The sequence below is a fragment of the Aulonocara stuartgranti genome, assembly GCF_965226115.1.
Source record: "Aulonocara stuartgranti genome assembly, chromosome: 1".
Lineage (NCBI taxonomy): Eukaryota > Metazoa > Chordata > Actinopteri > Cichliformes > Cichlidae > Aulonocara > Aulonocara stuartgranti.
In genome coordinates this window covers 31,945,045-31,960,112 of record NC_138939.1, presented here as the reverse complement: position 1 = coordinate 31,960,112, position 15,068 = coordinate 31,945,045, and the positions used below count along the sequence as shown (strand labels likewise).

Here is a 15,068-nt window from a genome sequence, read left to right as displayed (position 1 = left end):
AACAAGCAGTTCATCAGGTGTATCTAAGTAGCTGATGAGTGTTTGTTATTATATAATTACAATAAAGCAAACACATGTTGCCATTTGATTTTGAATACAACAAAACATGAAGTCAAAATAAATAGAAAACAAACCAAATTTGAAGAATTTAAATCTGTCCATTCAGCTCGTGACTCTTTGACAAATCATACAAATGACTGAAATGCCACTCAGATATACTAAATGTGCAGCTTTATTACACCATTAGTTTATTTACTTGAGTGCAGATACATTGCCTCTTGTAAGCAGATGCTGTTCCCTCTTTTTTTTTCTTTATTTCTCTTCATAGATTAACATGAAATGGGAGTCGGGCGCTGGGGAGGAGCTTGTTTCAGGCATTATGGAAATGTAGCGTTAATTGCCATAGATTTCACCTTCAAGCACAAGCAAAGATAAACTATCTCTCCCTTGGAGTCCACATTTTCTTACAAGTCTGTACATTTCTGTTTTGTTCATAACAAATAAAAATATCTTGGAGGGCTTGTAGGGCAATCAGAGACCTGACTAATTCATAATTACCCATCAGGCAGGTGCTGAGGCACCAGTAGAACCCAATCTGTGCTTCTGCATGTACCCTCATTAGGATATTCATCAGCAGACTGTTGAAAGCCATATAATTTGGGAGGAGGGATAGGGGTGTCTGAACATTTTACATCTGCTGCATCGTTTTCTAACAGACACCTCAGAAAACCTGATAAGATTCTGTAATGTGTAATGTCACAGCAAACAGTAAACGCATACAGTAAATGCTTACACGTGCTTTTTTATACTGTATATTTGTTTCCATTTTCTGTTGATGGTGATATGAAGTAATTTTCCTTCAGAAGTTTTTTATGTACAACAACAAATTGTGCCGTTCCTGGAAAAACACAGTGTCTCTGTTCTCTTTCAGTCGCTGAAAAATGATGACACAGTAGCCAAGAAAGATGTGCAGAGGATTTTGGAGCTGAGCCACAAACAGAGGTAAAGTGGGGCATCATGCATGACTTAGACATGAGCTACCAACAGTGCTGTGCAGTTCACTAAACTGCCATCAAAAATTAGGTTAGAAATTAATAACCATCAGTAAAAAATGCATAATGATAAATAAAATCATGCGCTGTCTCCTGTTATGCTGTGGTTGAGAACCTCTCGTGAATGTCTTGTATTGAGCTGGTATTCAGATTAACAAGATAATAACAGGTTCTTGTTTATTATTTATTTTTATTTGTTTTCAAGTGTATTTGAAAATATAGGAGAAGCTTTTGATGAAGATATAAGATAAAAAGGGTGGTAAGGATCCATTGGTTATTCATAGCTCACAGATACATTCCTAATGTTCTTGCTGCAAAAGCATATCCACGATTACACCACGTTTCAGTCTTAATCATCTAGTGACATCCTCAGATTCTGTTACATGTAGTTGTGCAAACCAAACTTTACAGTTCTGAGAAAACTGACAACCAATTTGCTTTTCAATCCTGGACTTGGAGTGAACTTCAACAACTGAGATTTGTTTTGTTCATGAATTTCAACCACAAAGAGTTTAAATAGCTTTCATTTGGATTTGTTTGTGTGACTAGTTGCTCTTCCTTAGCAACAGCACCCACAAAAGCTTATGAGTATAGTAATCATCTGAGCCACCCGCCATGCCAACATGACATGCCAGCACATTTTCTCTGCTGAAATAAGAGTAATAACATTAAGAATAAGAAATACTTTATTTATCCCAAAGCTTGTGAAATTGCTGTGTTTCAGCTGCCAGCACATGAAAAACAACATAGCTCAATAAACACAACACCACAGAACAAAATAGCTTGGAAAAGAAAAAAAAATATATTAGACAAGGAGCTCGATTAAATAGATAACACACCAGGGTAAAAATAAATAAATAAATCTAAATATCATACAGTCAGGGTCTTAAATCTAAAATGAATATATACGAATATCTGGTATTAATTGGTAAAGAGTTTCTGTATCTGTCCTTGTGGCTTCTGAGCTCAGGTGTGTCCAGTTTGATGCGCAGTGGATGGTGTAGAACCATTAATTCACACCCAGTTATTTGGATGACTTCTACATGAGCTGATGATAGAAACCAACAGCAACAGCAGCAATGACGATAAGCCCTGGGAAATTCAAATGCATTCCAACAGCTAGTTGTACAATATTCAGTCCACTGAACTGTCTGAAATCAAAAAACACTTCAATCACATAGTGGTCCAAGAGGCGAGAGGAATGCAAACTGGTGGTTGTTGCATAGACCTGTAGAGTCTTTTGGTGATGCGATTCTTTCACGTTAAGTTTTGCAGTGTCTTTACACACTGCATAATATTTACTGGTGAATATAATTGATAAGAAAAACAGAATTCTCTCATTTGAACAAAACACTGCTTGTATTGTCATATGAAGATTTAAAAAATGGTGTCTGCATAATCACATCATGTCCATCAGGTATCTAATGGATATAAATAATGATAAGTAATGACTTGCTCATTGTTATTGAGGATGGTACTTTTCAGGTGTTGGCCAGTGTGTCTCCAGTACACACAGGAGCAGGTAGATAATTCATAATTCCATCGCAAACCTGTCTTGTGTATTTAAAATTGATATGCCTGTTTTCATTTTGCGAAAAAGCAAGCATCTGTGATTTAGACCTTTTTTTTTAGTGAGCTGAAAAAGTGTTTAGCTTAAGTGCTTTACCAGTTAGGACTGTCTGATTAATGTTGTGTGTAATGAGACTGCTAATGATTTGGAGTCATTCATGGCCTTCATCCTCCCTGAAATGTCAGCCTGACTGAAGTCCAGCTGTGTGTGTGTGTAGTATCTGGATAGCCAATCAATAGCCTATCAGAAGTCCATGGCAGCTCTCACATGTCATCAAGCTAAAAAACTATAAAGCAGTAGCTTGGCTCAGTGTTGCCTACCTAGCATTTGTGAGCCACAACTTTTTCAATGTGTTATTAATCCACCTTTAGAGTTCCAGTGTCTGCCAAGTGTGATTACCAGCTGGCTCCATTATCGTGAGTGCAGACAGGTGATTCATTGCAGGTCATTTACTTTTGTCAAGTCTTAACAGAAATTTGATTGGCTCCTGAAAATAATTTTGATCCAAAGAGCAATGCAAAAAAAAAGGTTATTGGAAAAAATGTAACAGTTTTTAAATAGCAATTAAAATAGCTTAACTTACTTTCATCCCTTTTTGTATTTACTTATTACAGACTCTTCAAGCCTGTGTCACATTGACTGTCTCTCTTTTGGCAGTTTAGACAGTTTTGATATATTATGTACAAACTCTTCCAAGTATTGGAAGCAGGAGATGTGAATATAAATGGAAAACCAAAGCAGGGGTGGTTGGTTGGTCACTGTGAAGAAAAATGTTTTTTAGGTTGAACTTATGCCAAGAGACAAGACCACTGGCATATAAAGTATAACAGTATATGACTGCTGAGCAGTGACATCCTTTCCACTCTGAGTGTTGCTGTACTGCCTTGAAAGATAATGTCCCCTAACTACACTACTGGGTGACTGTGACATACGTCATATACTTCAGCCATGCTTGGAAACAGTAAATAGGCTGTTACTTATAATTTTAACTGGGCTACCTTGTGATGTGATACAAGCGTTTTTGGTACCACTGACCCACATCCCCTGCCTCCTTGATTTATAATTCCCTGTTATCTGTGCTCAGGAGCACCAAACTATACTGAATTACAAATTACAGTCGAATGCATAAAAATTTAATTTTATGTTAAACACATAATTCATTCTGCATTAGTCATCACACCACATGAACCATATCAAAATTCAGGGAATTTTAATACACTGCAAGAAGCAATATAGCAGTGCAGTGCATTGCAGCAAACTTGGTCTTCTTGTATCTCGTCTTTCTCCTTGAACCTAACAGCCATCTCTTGCTGTTGGCTTCATGGGAGTGTTTGCTAAACTCTACATTTATAGATCATATACACAGAAAATTAAATTGACTGTAGTCAGGCCTTTTAAATTCAAACAAAATCATTAAATGATAATACATGTGAAATTGTTTAGGATCGAAGAAAGATGTGTGGCTGCTATGAACCAAAGTGTGAACCGGTTAACAAATGCCAACATCGTTTCCACCCTAATTGCAGTTACATGGCCCATTATTGCATCATCCATTCACAAATTAAGCTAATTATGTTTTTATCTTTTAAAAATATGTTTGTAAACAAAATATTTCCTTTTGATTCAAATTAATGAATTTGTTCATATCCTGCTCATAGATTCATAATAAAAATCATCCAACTGATCACAGATGACAGCAGATGTAAGCTGGTGACAAAGACATTAGTAAAATTTACTTCTGTCCAAAAAAATTGCTTTTAAGAGTGATATATCTAAGAAGGCCATTCTGTGGTAGAGCAGTCAAGACATCTGAAAATGTGAAGAGGAAGTACTAACAGAGTGTTTCTCACTTCCCTTTCACTTGACAGAGAGGAGATGAAGTCCCTCCAGGCAGCCTTGCAGAAGCAGCTGGATGAGGCAAATGAGAAAGCGGAGAAGCAGCAGGCCACGGTAAGACAGAGCTGACCTGACCATCAACATCCGGTCTTGTCTAACCAGCATTGTCACCTGTCACACGGGGCCTTCACTGATCCACACTCATTACCCAGCAGCAAGCTCCCGCCTCTATCCTTCACCATATAATTGAAACTTTCAGAGTGAACAAAAGCTTTGTGTCAGCTATTATTTTGTTTGAACAGAAGTCCAGAGTCCAAAGGTGGCGAGTTTACTATTTTATCATTTAAAAAAATAAGTAAGCCAAGGTCTAAAATTATTATCGTCAGCTGATTATCTAAATTGGAAGTGATTGGTTTTCTGTTAATTACTAAATAAACAAATCATTTTCAGCATCATGTTAGATAACAACATATGCAGATGATACTCTGCTTTAATTGCCAATGTTACAGAAGATGCAAAATATGCCTATTTTAGTTCAAAACACAACAAAAGCATGTTTAATTTTGTGATTATTTAAAATATACATGCAAACCATGGAAGCATGCAACATGTGTTACAAGATACGTGAAAATTAATTACATTTTAATGATAAAGAGGTTTTTGGTGTCAGTGGAAAACATCATTTCTGTTAACTCCAGTTTTAATAAAATCACAATATTTTAATTACTGAACCAATTAAAAGAAATGCACCTCTAAGGAGTTCAAATAATGTTTCTTTGCTACCAAACAATATGAGAAGCAATGGGTATTTACACCTTTAAATTATTACACAGTGGAGAATTCTATATTTAGTTTCAGCAGCTTTACTGCATTTGGTATCAGGTAAGGTTGAAAGCAGCCTTAATTTAAGACAAACTTTAATTTCTTCATCATGATGAGTATAAGTACTCATTTTAATGTGCTTGCTCTGAGAGGCTTTTTGTAGAATTCAGATTAAAAAATGTATTTTGGCATCGGCGGTGATGCTGCATTAATACACTGTATTGGCCCACATTTCTACTCTCATACTGTTCTGAGAAACCCTCTCTTGTTCCTCCACTTACTCCTTATCAACAAATCAGCATAAATCCTGTCTAGCTGCACTGACAGCTACAGTACTGGAATGCTTCTAGGACTTTCAATATATGCTAATGAAAATCTGGCCTGTAACAGTGCAGGCTTCTTATGCACAGTCACAGCGTTTAATGGGCACCGTGACATTACAATCGACAATCAAATCATGGACTCTCAGCGAGATAAACAAAAGTACAGTAACATTTCCAATGACGTGTGTGCCATTTTCCTTTGCCTGGTGACAAATCCCAGTTTCTAGTTTTTGTGGTTTGACATTTACATTCTGAAAAATGATATGTATCCCACTTTCTAAGATTTAAGATTCAAAATAGCACCTCAGCAGGATGTAAAAGCTACACATGTTCAACAAAACAATGAAATAATCTATTTCATTTCTAGTAGAAAACATGGCTTCTAAAAGTTCCTAGTGAAAAATAAAAGCATAAGGAGAAGCATATACCTTGCAAAATCACAAAAAAACACACATTACAAAGTTGCTAAATATTTGTTGACAGATATGGGTAATTACATTCAAGCCAATCTCAACATCAGACAGTATTTTTCCATAAGCAGAGAGATATCAGATATATCTTATGAAATATTTTAGCTACAAATATTACAATGACTAATTATTATCAATTGTTATTATTGTTATTAATATTTGGTTACATTTGAAATACTATTTCATATGTATATATGTATGTATATATGTATGTATATATGTATGTATATATGTATTTATAGATAGATAGATAGATAGATAGATAGATAGATAGATAGATAGATAGAAATATAACCGACTTGTACTCCCTTATCCTAATACCTAAGCACTGTAGAAGTTGTTTTTCTTTTCTTTTTTTTAAACTTTTTTTAACCATTCCTGGGGGCATTGGTGGTGACTGCAAGCCTCAGACATGAACCTTGATGTTATCATGCCCTGTTAGGGGATGTGAGTCAACTGGTGAGGCTTATTTTACTGTTCCCCAGGGTATGTAACTGACATGAGGGCACCAGACCCATGAATCTTTTCGTCTTTGTCCTCAGGACTATGTTGATGACCTCTTTCAAGGACGCATTTTGCTAAAACCTTTTTCTTTAGAGTTGAAAACTCAAAGACAAAACCGTAACCTATCTATCTTACACACTGAATTCATTCGCTTAGATATATAGTAGCCCATGGCAGCAGTTTGCTGGTTGGTTTTTCAACCTCTGTATGGCTACAAGTCCGTACAACCACACACACAAACACACATGCCACAGGCACACTCTAATTTTAACTGAAAAATGAAAGACATACCAAGCTCTTGATGATCACTTGTTATGCCTAATTCTGCAAGGCACAAGAAGAATGTAATATGTTTTTTTTTGTCAAAGTTTAAAGGTCTTCAGGCCTTTGTGGTTGACTAAAAAGCTAAAAAAAAAAAAGAGAGAGAGAGAGAATTTGTGATTTTAAATGTAACTACTAACTTATAGCGCCCCTCTGCTACTGTCATTTTATATCTAATTGCATCAGTTTATGGTAAGGTACGATGTTTATGTTGACTTTACATATAGTTTAACTGGAGGCTAAGTCGATTTTTTAATGCTCGCACTGGAATATTCAGAAACAGTCAGTGTGCTGTTGCATAGAAGCATGGATGACGTGTGAAAAATAATTTTATTCAGAGGCATAATTAGTCAACCAGAATGTTCTTTCCTTCTCTGTTCTGTGTATGTATGTCTTTTTTCTAAGTCTTCTCAGGGACAGTGACAATGATTGAATATTGATGTTATCATGGTCAGGTTGGAGATGTGAGTCACCTGCTGTGGTCTAGTTTACAGTTCCCCAGGATGTCTTGGTAGAAAGTGGAAAAAAAAACGTTGGCTTGCATTTATTTGATTTTAAAAAATGTAGAAAATACATTTATTTTTTTTATATTTCATTCGAAATGAAGCATATGAGACCTATTTTTCAAGATTTATAGGATGTTGTCAGTAGGAACAAATAGGCTTTGGCTTTTATTCACATACAGAATTGCATCTGTTGAATGAAATTAATTACACATACACTAGGCAAACTCATCATCCATAACGGTCATTAAATATGTTCACTGATGGAAAAAAGCACACATGCATACAGCTGGACTTTCTATGTGATCATCTTTTTATCTTTTTTTTTGTCTTCCCTGTTTTCAGATTAAATTTCTTAAAGTGGAGATGGAGAAAAAAACCAAAATCATCAAGGATTTACAGCAAGAGGTGAGTCATCAAAATATTATCTAAAGCTGAATAGATCACACTACACATTCATAAGGTATATACAGACAGAAAAAAATATAAGGGAAAAATTGCATTGTCTCTACACAGTTATCTATAAAAATGCTATAAAATGTAGCATTTAAACAAATATAATGATATCATTGTTGGTGTATATTATTTTTCCATTTTAAATCTCAAATTAGTGAGACTTGACAGTGCTATCGTTCGCAATGTCGAATTAAAAATCTCCTGCTAAGAGCCTGTGATTGCTTTGACCATGGTTTACATAATTACATTATTGTTTTACATAATTTTCTTCCTTACCAAACCATTCAGTAACCCTTGTAGACAACTCTCAAGATATAAATACTTACCCTGGCTGACTATGGTCACTCATAACAATATAAAAGTTCTCTATTGGAGGGAAAATGAGATCATCCCAGCAAATTTTCTCCCACAGTGGCTCACCACAGGGGTGCGCAATTAAGATTGTCCTTTATTTTCTTACACATCTGTAGGTAACTTGAATGTTTTCTAATTAAATGATCAAGATCCCACCTTTCTGTCGGTGTTTTAATCAAACACAGACAGAAAGGTGGGATCTTGATTTTCTTGATTATCTGTGTTTGCCAAAAGCCATTAGATTATCCCCAGGGACTCAGAGGAAAGCGTGTTTGTCTCAAAGGTGGACAAACACTGGCACTGGGGTAAACATTTTCATTTCAACGAGTACTTTGAAATACAGTTTTATAAAATAAATGTTTTTGATCATGTTTGCAATCATGATTGCCATGTCTTCCACTCTTTGAGAATCTGGGCTCTCTTCCTCTGCAACTTCTGTGATGGATTTCTCTCTGCAGGGTTGTTCAACATCTGTGCAAAGTAGTGCCTCTAAAAAGAAGTTCTTTCTCTTTGATTCTGAGGCTCTGACACAACATCTAACACTTACTGCTGATGCCTTAGACAGCTTAAAAAAAAGGTTCAGCTTGCAAATACCATTTTAGCCGTACTGAAAATATATGACTCTACGATATCTGCAATTTGGTTTGTTTTCTATATGAATAAAAAAACAATCAAATAATATATTCCAATAGAAAGAATCAGAACAACATGGCAACATCAGTAAAAGCTGCCTTTAGGGGTGTTTAGACCCCTAGACAGTTCTAATATTTTGTTTTTTGCTTATCAGCAATGTGACATGAAAGAAAAATGAAACATCTGTAGACTTTGCTGTGACAAATAAAATGAAATTGGATCCTACCATCCACTTAACTGATTTTACTGTGTTTTATAGCTTTATAGCGTTGTGACAATGGGATATTATACCAATTTTGTATGGATTCTGAATTCTCTTATATTGCAGATTTGACTGCAATATTTTCAAATGCAAATTAGAAAGAATCGGCTACGGGATTGATTTACTCATCAAGTAATTTTTACTTACTATAGTTTATACTAGTTTATACTACTACTACTAATAATAATAATAAATTAGCTAATAAACTACTAAACATGAGCATATGTGTATGAAAAAATATGTTTTAGAGCAAATAAGAGTTTCTTTTAATAGTTGGACAGATTACATAGGCAACTCTTAGTTTGCTGCCTATGATCACAAAGCCACGAAGTGCTTTTGAACGGCAAGAAAGCTATTTAAATACATCATAGGATCATGGGAAATGATCAAGAGATACTGGAAATTATACCACCATATTGCTCACTATTGCACTGAGGAAAGTGATTTTTGCCAGATGTTCAAATTAATTTGAGACCATTTTTACTGAGCTTTGCTTCAGTAACATGATCAAGTGCTTCAGATGAAGAATCAAACAGTCACATAATCATATCAGTTTACTGAGATCAATCTGTTTTAAGAAGAACCTTTCACGTTATCTTGCCCTTGACCTCCCTAGTGGTACTAAAATTGCTGCGTCTTCACAGTGTGCAATTTTATAGAGATAGTAGAGGTTGATCTTAAATTGTGTGTAAACCCGTACCGATTGCCTTTAATTGTTCTCTGTGGAATTTTTGACCTCTAACATCATGGAGCAATGTTTTTTTTTTTCACAATTCACAAGTGACCTAATATCTAATTTTACCAGTTTACGATATTTCACACAGTTCCACAGATCTATACTGGAGTAAATGTACTTGGATACTCTGATGCACCATTATTCTTTGTAAAATTAACTTTATCACCTACTGAGTACATTTAGAAACAAAGGACCACTGAGAAATGGCGTTGTTCTGTGATTTTATCACAACTGCCCAAAAATTGGTGCACCAAACTCAAAAAAACATGGACTGTAATGGTTGCCAAAAGAGCTTCAAGAAAGTATTGAGCAAAGGCTGTGAATACTTAAAGTTATTCTCTTATAGGTATAAGACTGTTATAATTTTGTTTTTTTGTCAAGGTGTTTTTGTTTCACTTACAGGGTATTGTCTTTGGAATTTTGTGGTGGGAAATTTAATCCATTTTGGAAAAACATCACATGGCAAAATATGGAACAAGCGACATGCCATGAATACTTTCCAGATGCATTGTATATTGCAATGGTGTACTGTAGTACACACACATGCAGGACATTTAGACTTTCACAGTGGTGATTATTCTTCTTATTATTGTTAGAGAAATTATTACATTAAAAAACTATGTTTGGGAGTTTTTAGATTTTTATGAGTGGAAGATGAGTGAGTCAAAGACAGATGTGCACTTTTTCCCTTTTTGTGGCTAATGAGGGAAGCACTTCAGACTGTACTAGTCTGCCACTGCGACCCTAACACAATCTCTGCCCAGCCCACTGATGTGCAGAAACAAGTGTGACTGGGTCATTAAGCACATTTCAACCCTTCTGAATTGTCAGTATGGTACAGTCATTATAGTAAGGTATAAAAATAACGCTGCCTTGGGCTACTGTTAAATGCTACTTTTTTAGCCTCCTTAACTCTCTTGGGGGTAATCAGAGATAAATTTAGAAGCACTTCTATAATCAATCAAGTGATTTTCACAGCAAGAGCTTCCACGTGTCAGCAGATCAGTTTAACCTGGTAAATAACCCATAAAGACGGCCATGATTTGACTTTGTAATGAACAATTACAAATGCTTTTGCTCTTAAACAACATCTTGATTTGGGAGTACAATAAAAGCACACAGACAAAGAACCATGACTTAACAAATGCTGGTCACGATCATTGCAGCTTATGTGTAATTTAAAGGCTTTACGCATTTTAATCCCTGACTACTGCTATATCGCATTACTATCTGCATACATTGTACACACCAAAGAGCTGGCAAAAAGCTTTGCCAAATGTAGGACGTGAATAAGAGTTTGAGAATTTAACTGCACTTTGTGGTAGAATTTCCAGAGAAATGCTTCTTCACACCAGTTATTTACTCAGATTTTCACTGCAATCAGCTGAACGAGGCAAAGAGCAGCAGAACAGATGACATGATTGTTTTCTAGGCCCTCCATTTCCATTTCACAGAGTGCTTCATTGTTGGCGTTTTTAGGTTTTAATGTTGTATTTCTGATTTACATTTCTTGGAAAATAGTCAAGAAGGTTAATAACTTTCATAGTCACATATGGAATGGGCCATGTGTATGCTACAGAGATCTGCGGACTTCTATAACATCTGTGATATACACCAAAATATATGTTCGCATCTATTACATAGTCTCAAGTTACATAAAAATAATTTGCGGAAATGCGAATGTCAAACATTTTAAATCATTACAATTTTACCTCAGCAGTTGTACCTGGATATAGAACTGTTTTAAGTATAAATGAGCCAGAACAAAGAGTAGGAGAAACAGGCTAGACAATGCATGAAAATTCAATGAAATAAGATGTTACAAAACAGTTGCTCTTGCACATTTTATATGCACACCATAAAACCATAGGGTTTACACTCGGATAAAATTCAGTCTGGCATACCAAGTTTTTCTTCTTACTTTGCAAAGCATGTAGAGTGGCAGGTGGGATGGTTTGGTGTAAATTTGTTGCAAACCCAATAACCACTGTTTCACAGTATCTATTTCAATCTATTCAATATGCATTAATAGTGGCTATTCCACCAGTGCCGTTCTAAAACTGAAAATATGACTAATTACTGGGATAATGTATAAATAAAAACATAATTTAAATGTGTATATGAACAATACTTGAACAACCAATAAATAAAACATCAAAGCTATGTAATGTAAATGAGAAGTAACTAGTTAAAGGCTACAGTTCTCAATAATGCTGAATTGATTCATTTTCTGCTGAGAGGTGTTTGTAATACATTATCCATCCCATTTGTATCGTTATTGATTATGTAAATATTAGAAACATGACCAAAGTTGTGACCTAAGATTTGTGATATAGCACATTATCCTGTCGGAGTCACCCATGAAAAGATGAATACATTGTGGTTATAAAAGGATGTACATGGTCAGCAACACCAAGTAGGCTGTGGCATTTACTGTATATGATGCTCAATGGGTACTGAAGACCTAGAAGAGCAAAATATCCCTTCTACAGTCATACCACCAATAGCAGCCTGGATTGTTGATACTAGGCAATATGGGGTCATGTTTTTATATTGTTTAGCCAAATTCTGACACTCCCACCCACATGTTGCAGCAGAAACTAGCAAGACAACATTTTCCCAGTTTTCTGTAGTTGAATTTGTTTGAGCCTGTACGAATTACAGCATCCGTTTCCTGTCCTTAGCTGACAGGAGTGGAACCTGTTGTGGTACAATCAGAGATGCTCTTTTGCGTACCTTGGTTCTAACGAATGGTTATTTCAATTACTGTTTGCTTCTTATGAGCTCAAAACAGACTGGTCATTTTCCTCTAGCATCAACAAGGCATTGTAGCCCAGAGAGCTGCCACTCATTGGACCATTCTCTGTAAAGCCTAGGGTTGGTTGTGCAGGAAAATCCAAGTAGATGTGCAGTTTGTGAGAGACTAATAACAATGCCACATTTAAAATTGCTCAAATCACCTTTCTTCCACATTCTCATGCTCAGTTTGAACTTCAGCAAATTGTCTGAATGTCATACACTGATTTGCTGACATGTGATCAGTTGATTAGTTGTGTTAACAAGCACTTGAACAAGCATACCTAATGAACTGTCTGGTGTGAGTACTATTTTACACCAATTTTCTGCATTCTGAGGCCAAAGTATATAAAAATTCCTAACAAAGCTGAAGGGAACATCTGTAAATCCATTTATATCCTTTGTTTACAACAGTATTGGGTTTTAAAATCTGTTTTATGTTGCATATCACTGTGAATTGTGTTGTGGTGTCAGAGGGGAAGCTTTATGGCTGCAATTCACTGTGAAGTCATTATCAATGATTTGCTTTCAGAGCTTATTATGACTATTTTGAGGGAGAGTGATTTGCAGGCTGACTTGGATCCTGCTGGGATTCATCAGGTTCTCACAGAGCATTGTAATAGACAGCCACACATTCAGCTCCTTGCCGCTGATGCTGATATTTTTCTCTAGTTTAAAATGGCTTCCTGACATTGTCTTCTTCCTTTCATGTCTTCCCGATGTAATTTCACCAGCTAAATGGCAGAAGAAAAAAATAATGCATCGGGGCATTTACTGGATCTCTCTATGATAGCCTTAAAAAAAAAAAGGAGTGACAAGAAACTGAAGTAGGCGGATAAGGGAAACTGCATCATTATGTGTTGAGGAGGACAAAGACAAAGCAGATGAAACTGCAGAACTAACAGAGGTTTTATACTGTGCTCTAGCAAAACATGCCGTTTTTTCTTTCTCTTTAGATTGATGGCACAAACTCACTTCTTCCTCGTCAGCAGAAAGTGATAGTGAATTCATCAGAAGTTACTATTATCATGCTTTCAAGTGAGTCAAGTGAATATAAAGTAAATTAAGAACATTCTTAAGCAACCTTGCTTGTATTGATGAGGCTTCATCAGAGTTCATTTCACACATGTGATCACTTACATACATTAAGAAGAAGAAGTCCATAAAAATCAACGATTTCATATATTATCTACTTAAAAAATGAATATTCAAACCCCATAGGAGGAAAAATAATTACTGTGTTGTGACTTGACATAACACATTCTGTTTACTTTCTCCCCCCAGCATAGATATATCACAGTAATGATACAAGCAAGACACATCTAGTTTTGTTTATTTATATATAAACATATGACGATAAATGTCATATTTTCCATAGGCACAGTGCATGTAGATACATCATTTATTGTTCAAACCACAAAGTAACAACTGTCATATTTTAGTCAGACTTTTCTATGATAGTCCAGATGTCGTGACCTTTTTAGATGCAAATTACTCAAAACACATAAATTGGTCACCGTGGGAGAGCAGATGTTACTCTTTGGATCCCTACAAAAGAGTTTAAAAGTCGTGCAAACTAGGAAATAACGATGACAATTACAAAATGAAAGCAGCAAAAACAACATACTGTATGAGTAATCAGCAGCCATTGATGACATTTCTAAGAGTTGATATAAGACCACCCACACAATTAGCACATATTGAGGAACAAACTCACAGTTTTAGTTGCCTGTTGCCTTTAAGATGAATCAAATAAATAAGGCTTTAAATTTGAAAATGTATTTTTGATTACGGGTTCAAACTTCAGCAAAATATAAAGACAAAAATAAAACACAGGCAGATGAAGTTAATCGTTTCAGTGCCAGGCCTGTTTCTTGTTTCTCTTTCACATAATCATTTTGAATTTCCCTCACTTTTCATGCAGAGATTAAGTGCTTTTATGTTATGATGCCATGCCCATTTCACACAATGTCCACTACCAAAACAGCTCTGACCTTGGCACTCTCCACTCGAAGCATTGATTCTTCCTCCACTGAGATCAGAGGAAAACCCAGGAGGCTTGTCATTGAATCTCTGGTTTTGCCATAAACTACACACACAGTTCAGTTCATTGGACAGCCTGGAGTTCAATAGAATGTGACTCAGGGTGAGCAGGTGGGTTAACAGACTGTCGCTTCCTCTCAGTTGGTGTCTAAAGCATTCAGGAAAAATAAGCCAAATAGATGTTAGAGTTTATATAACTGTTCCTGGCATAAGAGTAAATAAATTCCAGAAAATTTTTTTTAATGTAAAATTAAATACTATTAAGGTTTATAATGATTTCTTGTAAGAATGCGTATCAAGATATGATTTTAGCAGTGCTGTCCAGCCCTAAGTGCATCACAAGCCAGTGTCTGCAGTGGTACTGCCTCTTTAGGTTAACATCATCGG

The 15,068-nt window shown here is 35.7% G+C and overlaps 1 protein-coding gene across 2 annotated transcripts in view; it reads left to right on the top strand.

Annotated features, from left to right (window-relative positions):
• luzp2 (leucine zipper protein 2) overlaps positions 1-15,068 on the top strand; it is a 159,279-nt gene that overhangs the window by 87,217 nt on the left and 56,994 nt on the right. For both annotated transcript variants that reach the window (XM_082535652.1, XM_082535651.1), the window contains exons 3-5: positions 932-1,002; positions 4,491-4,572; positions 7,747-7,809. In XM_082535652.1, coding sequence (XP_082391778.1) covers positions 932-1,002; positions 4,491-4,572; positions 7,747-7,809 — 216 coding nt within the window. The remainder of the gene's footprint in view (positions 1-931; positions 1,003-4,490; positions 4,573-7,746; positions 7,810-15,068) is intronic.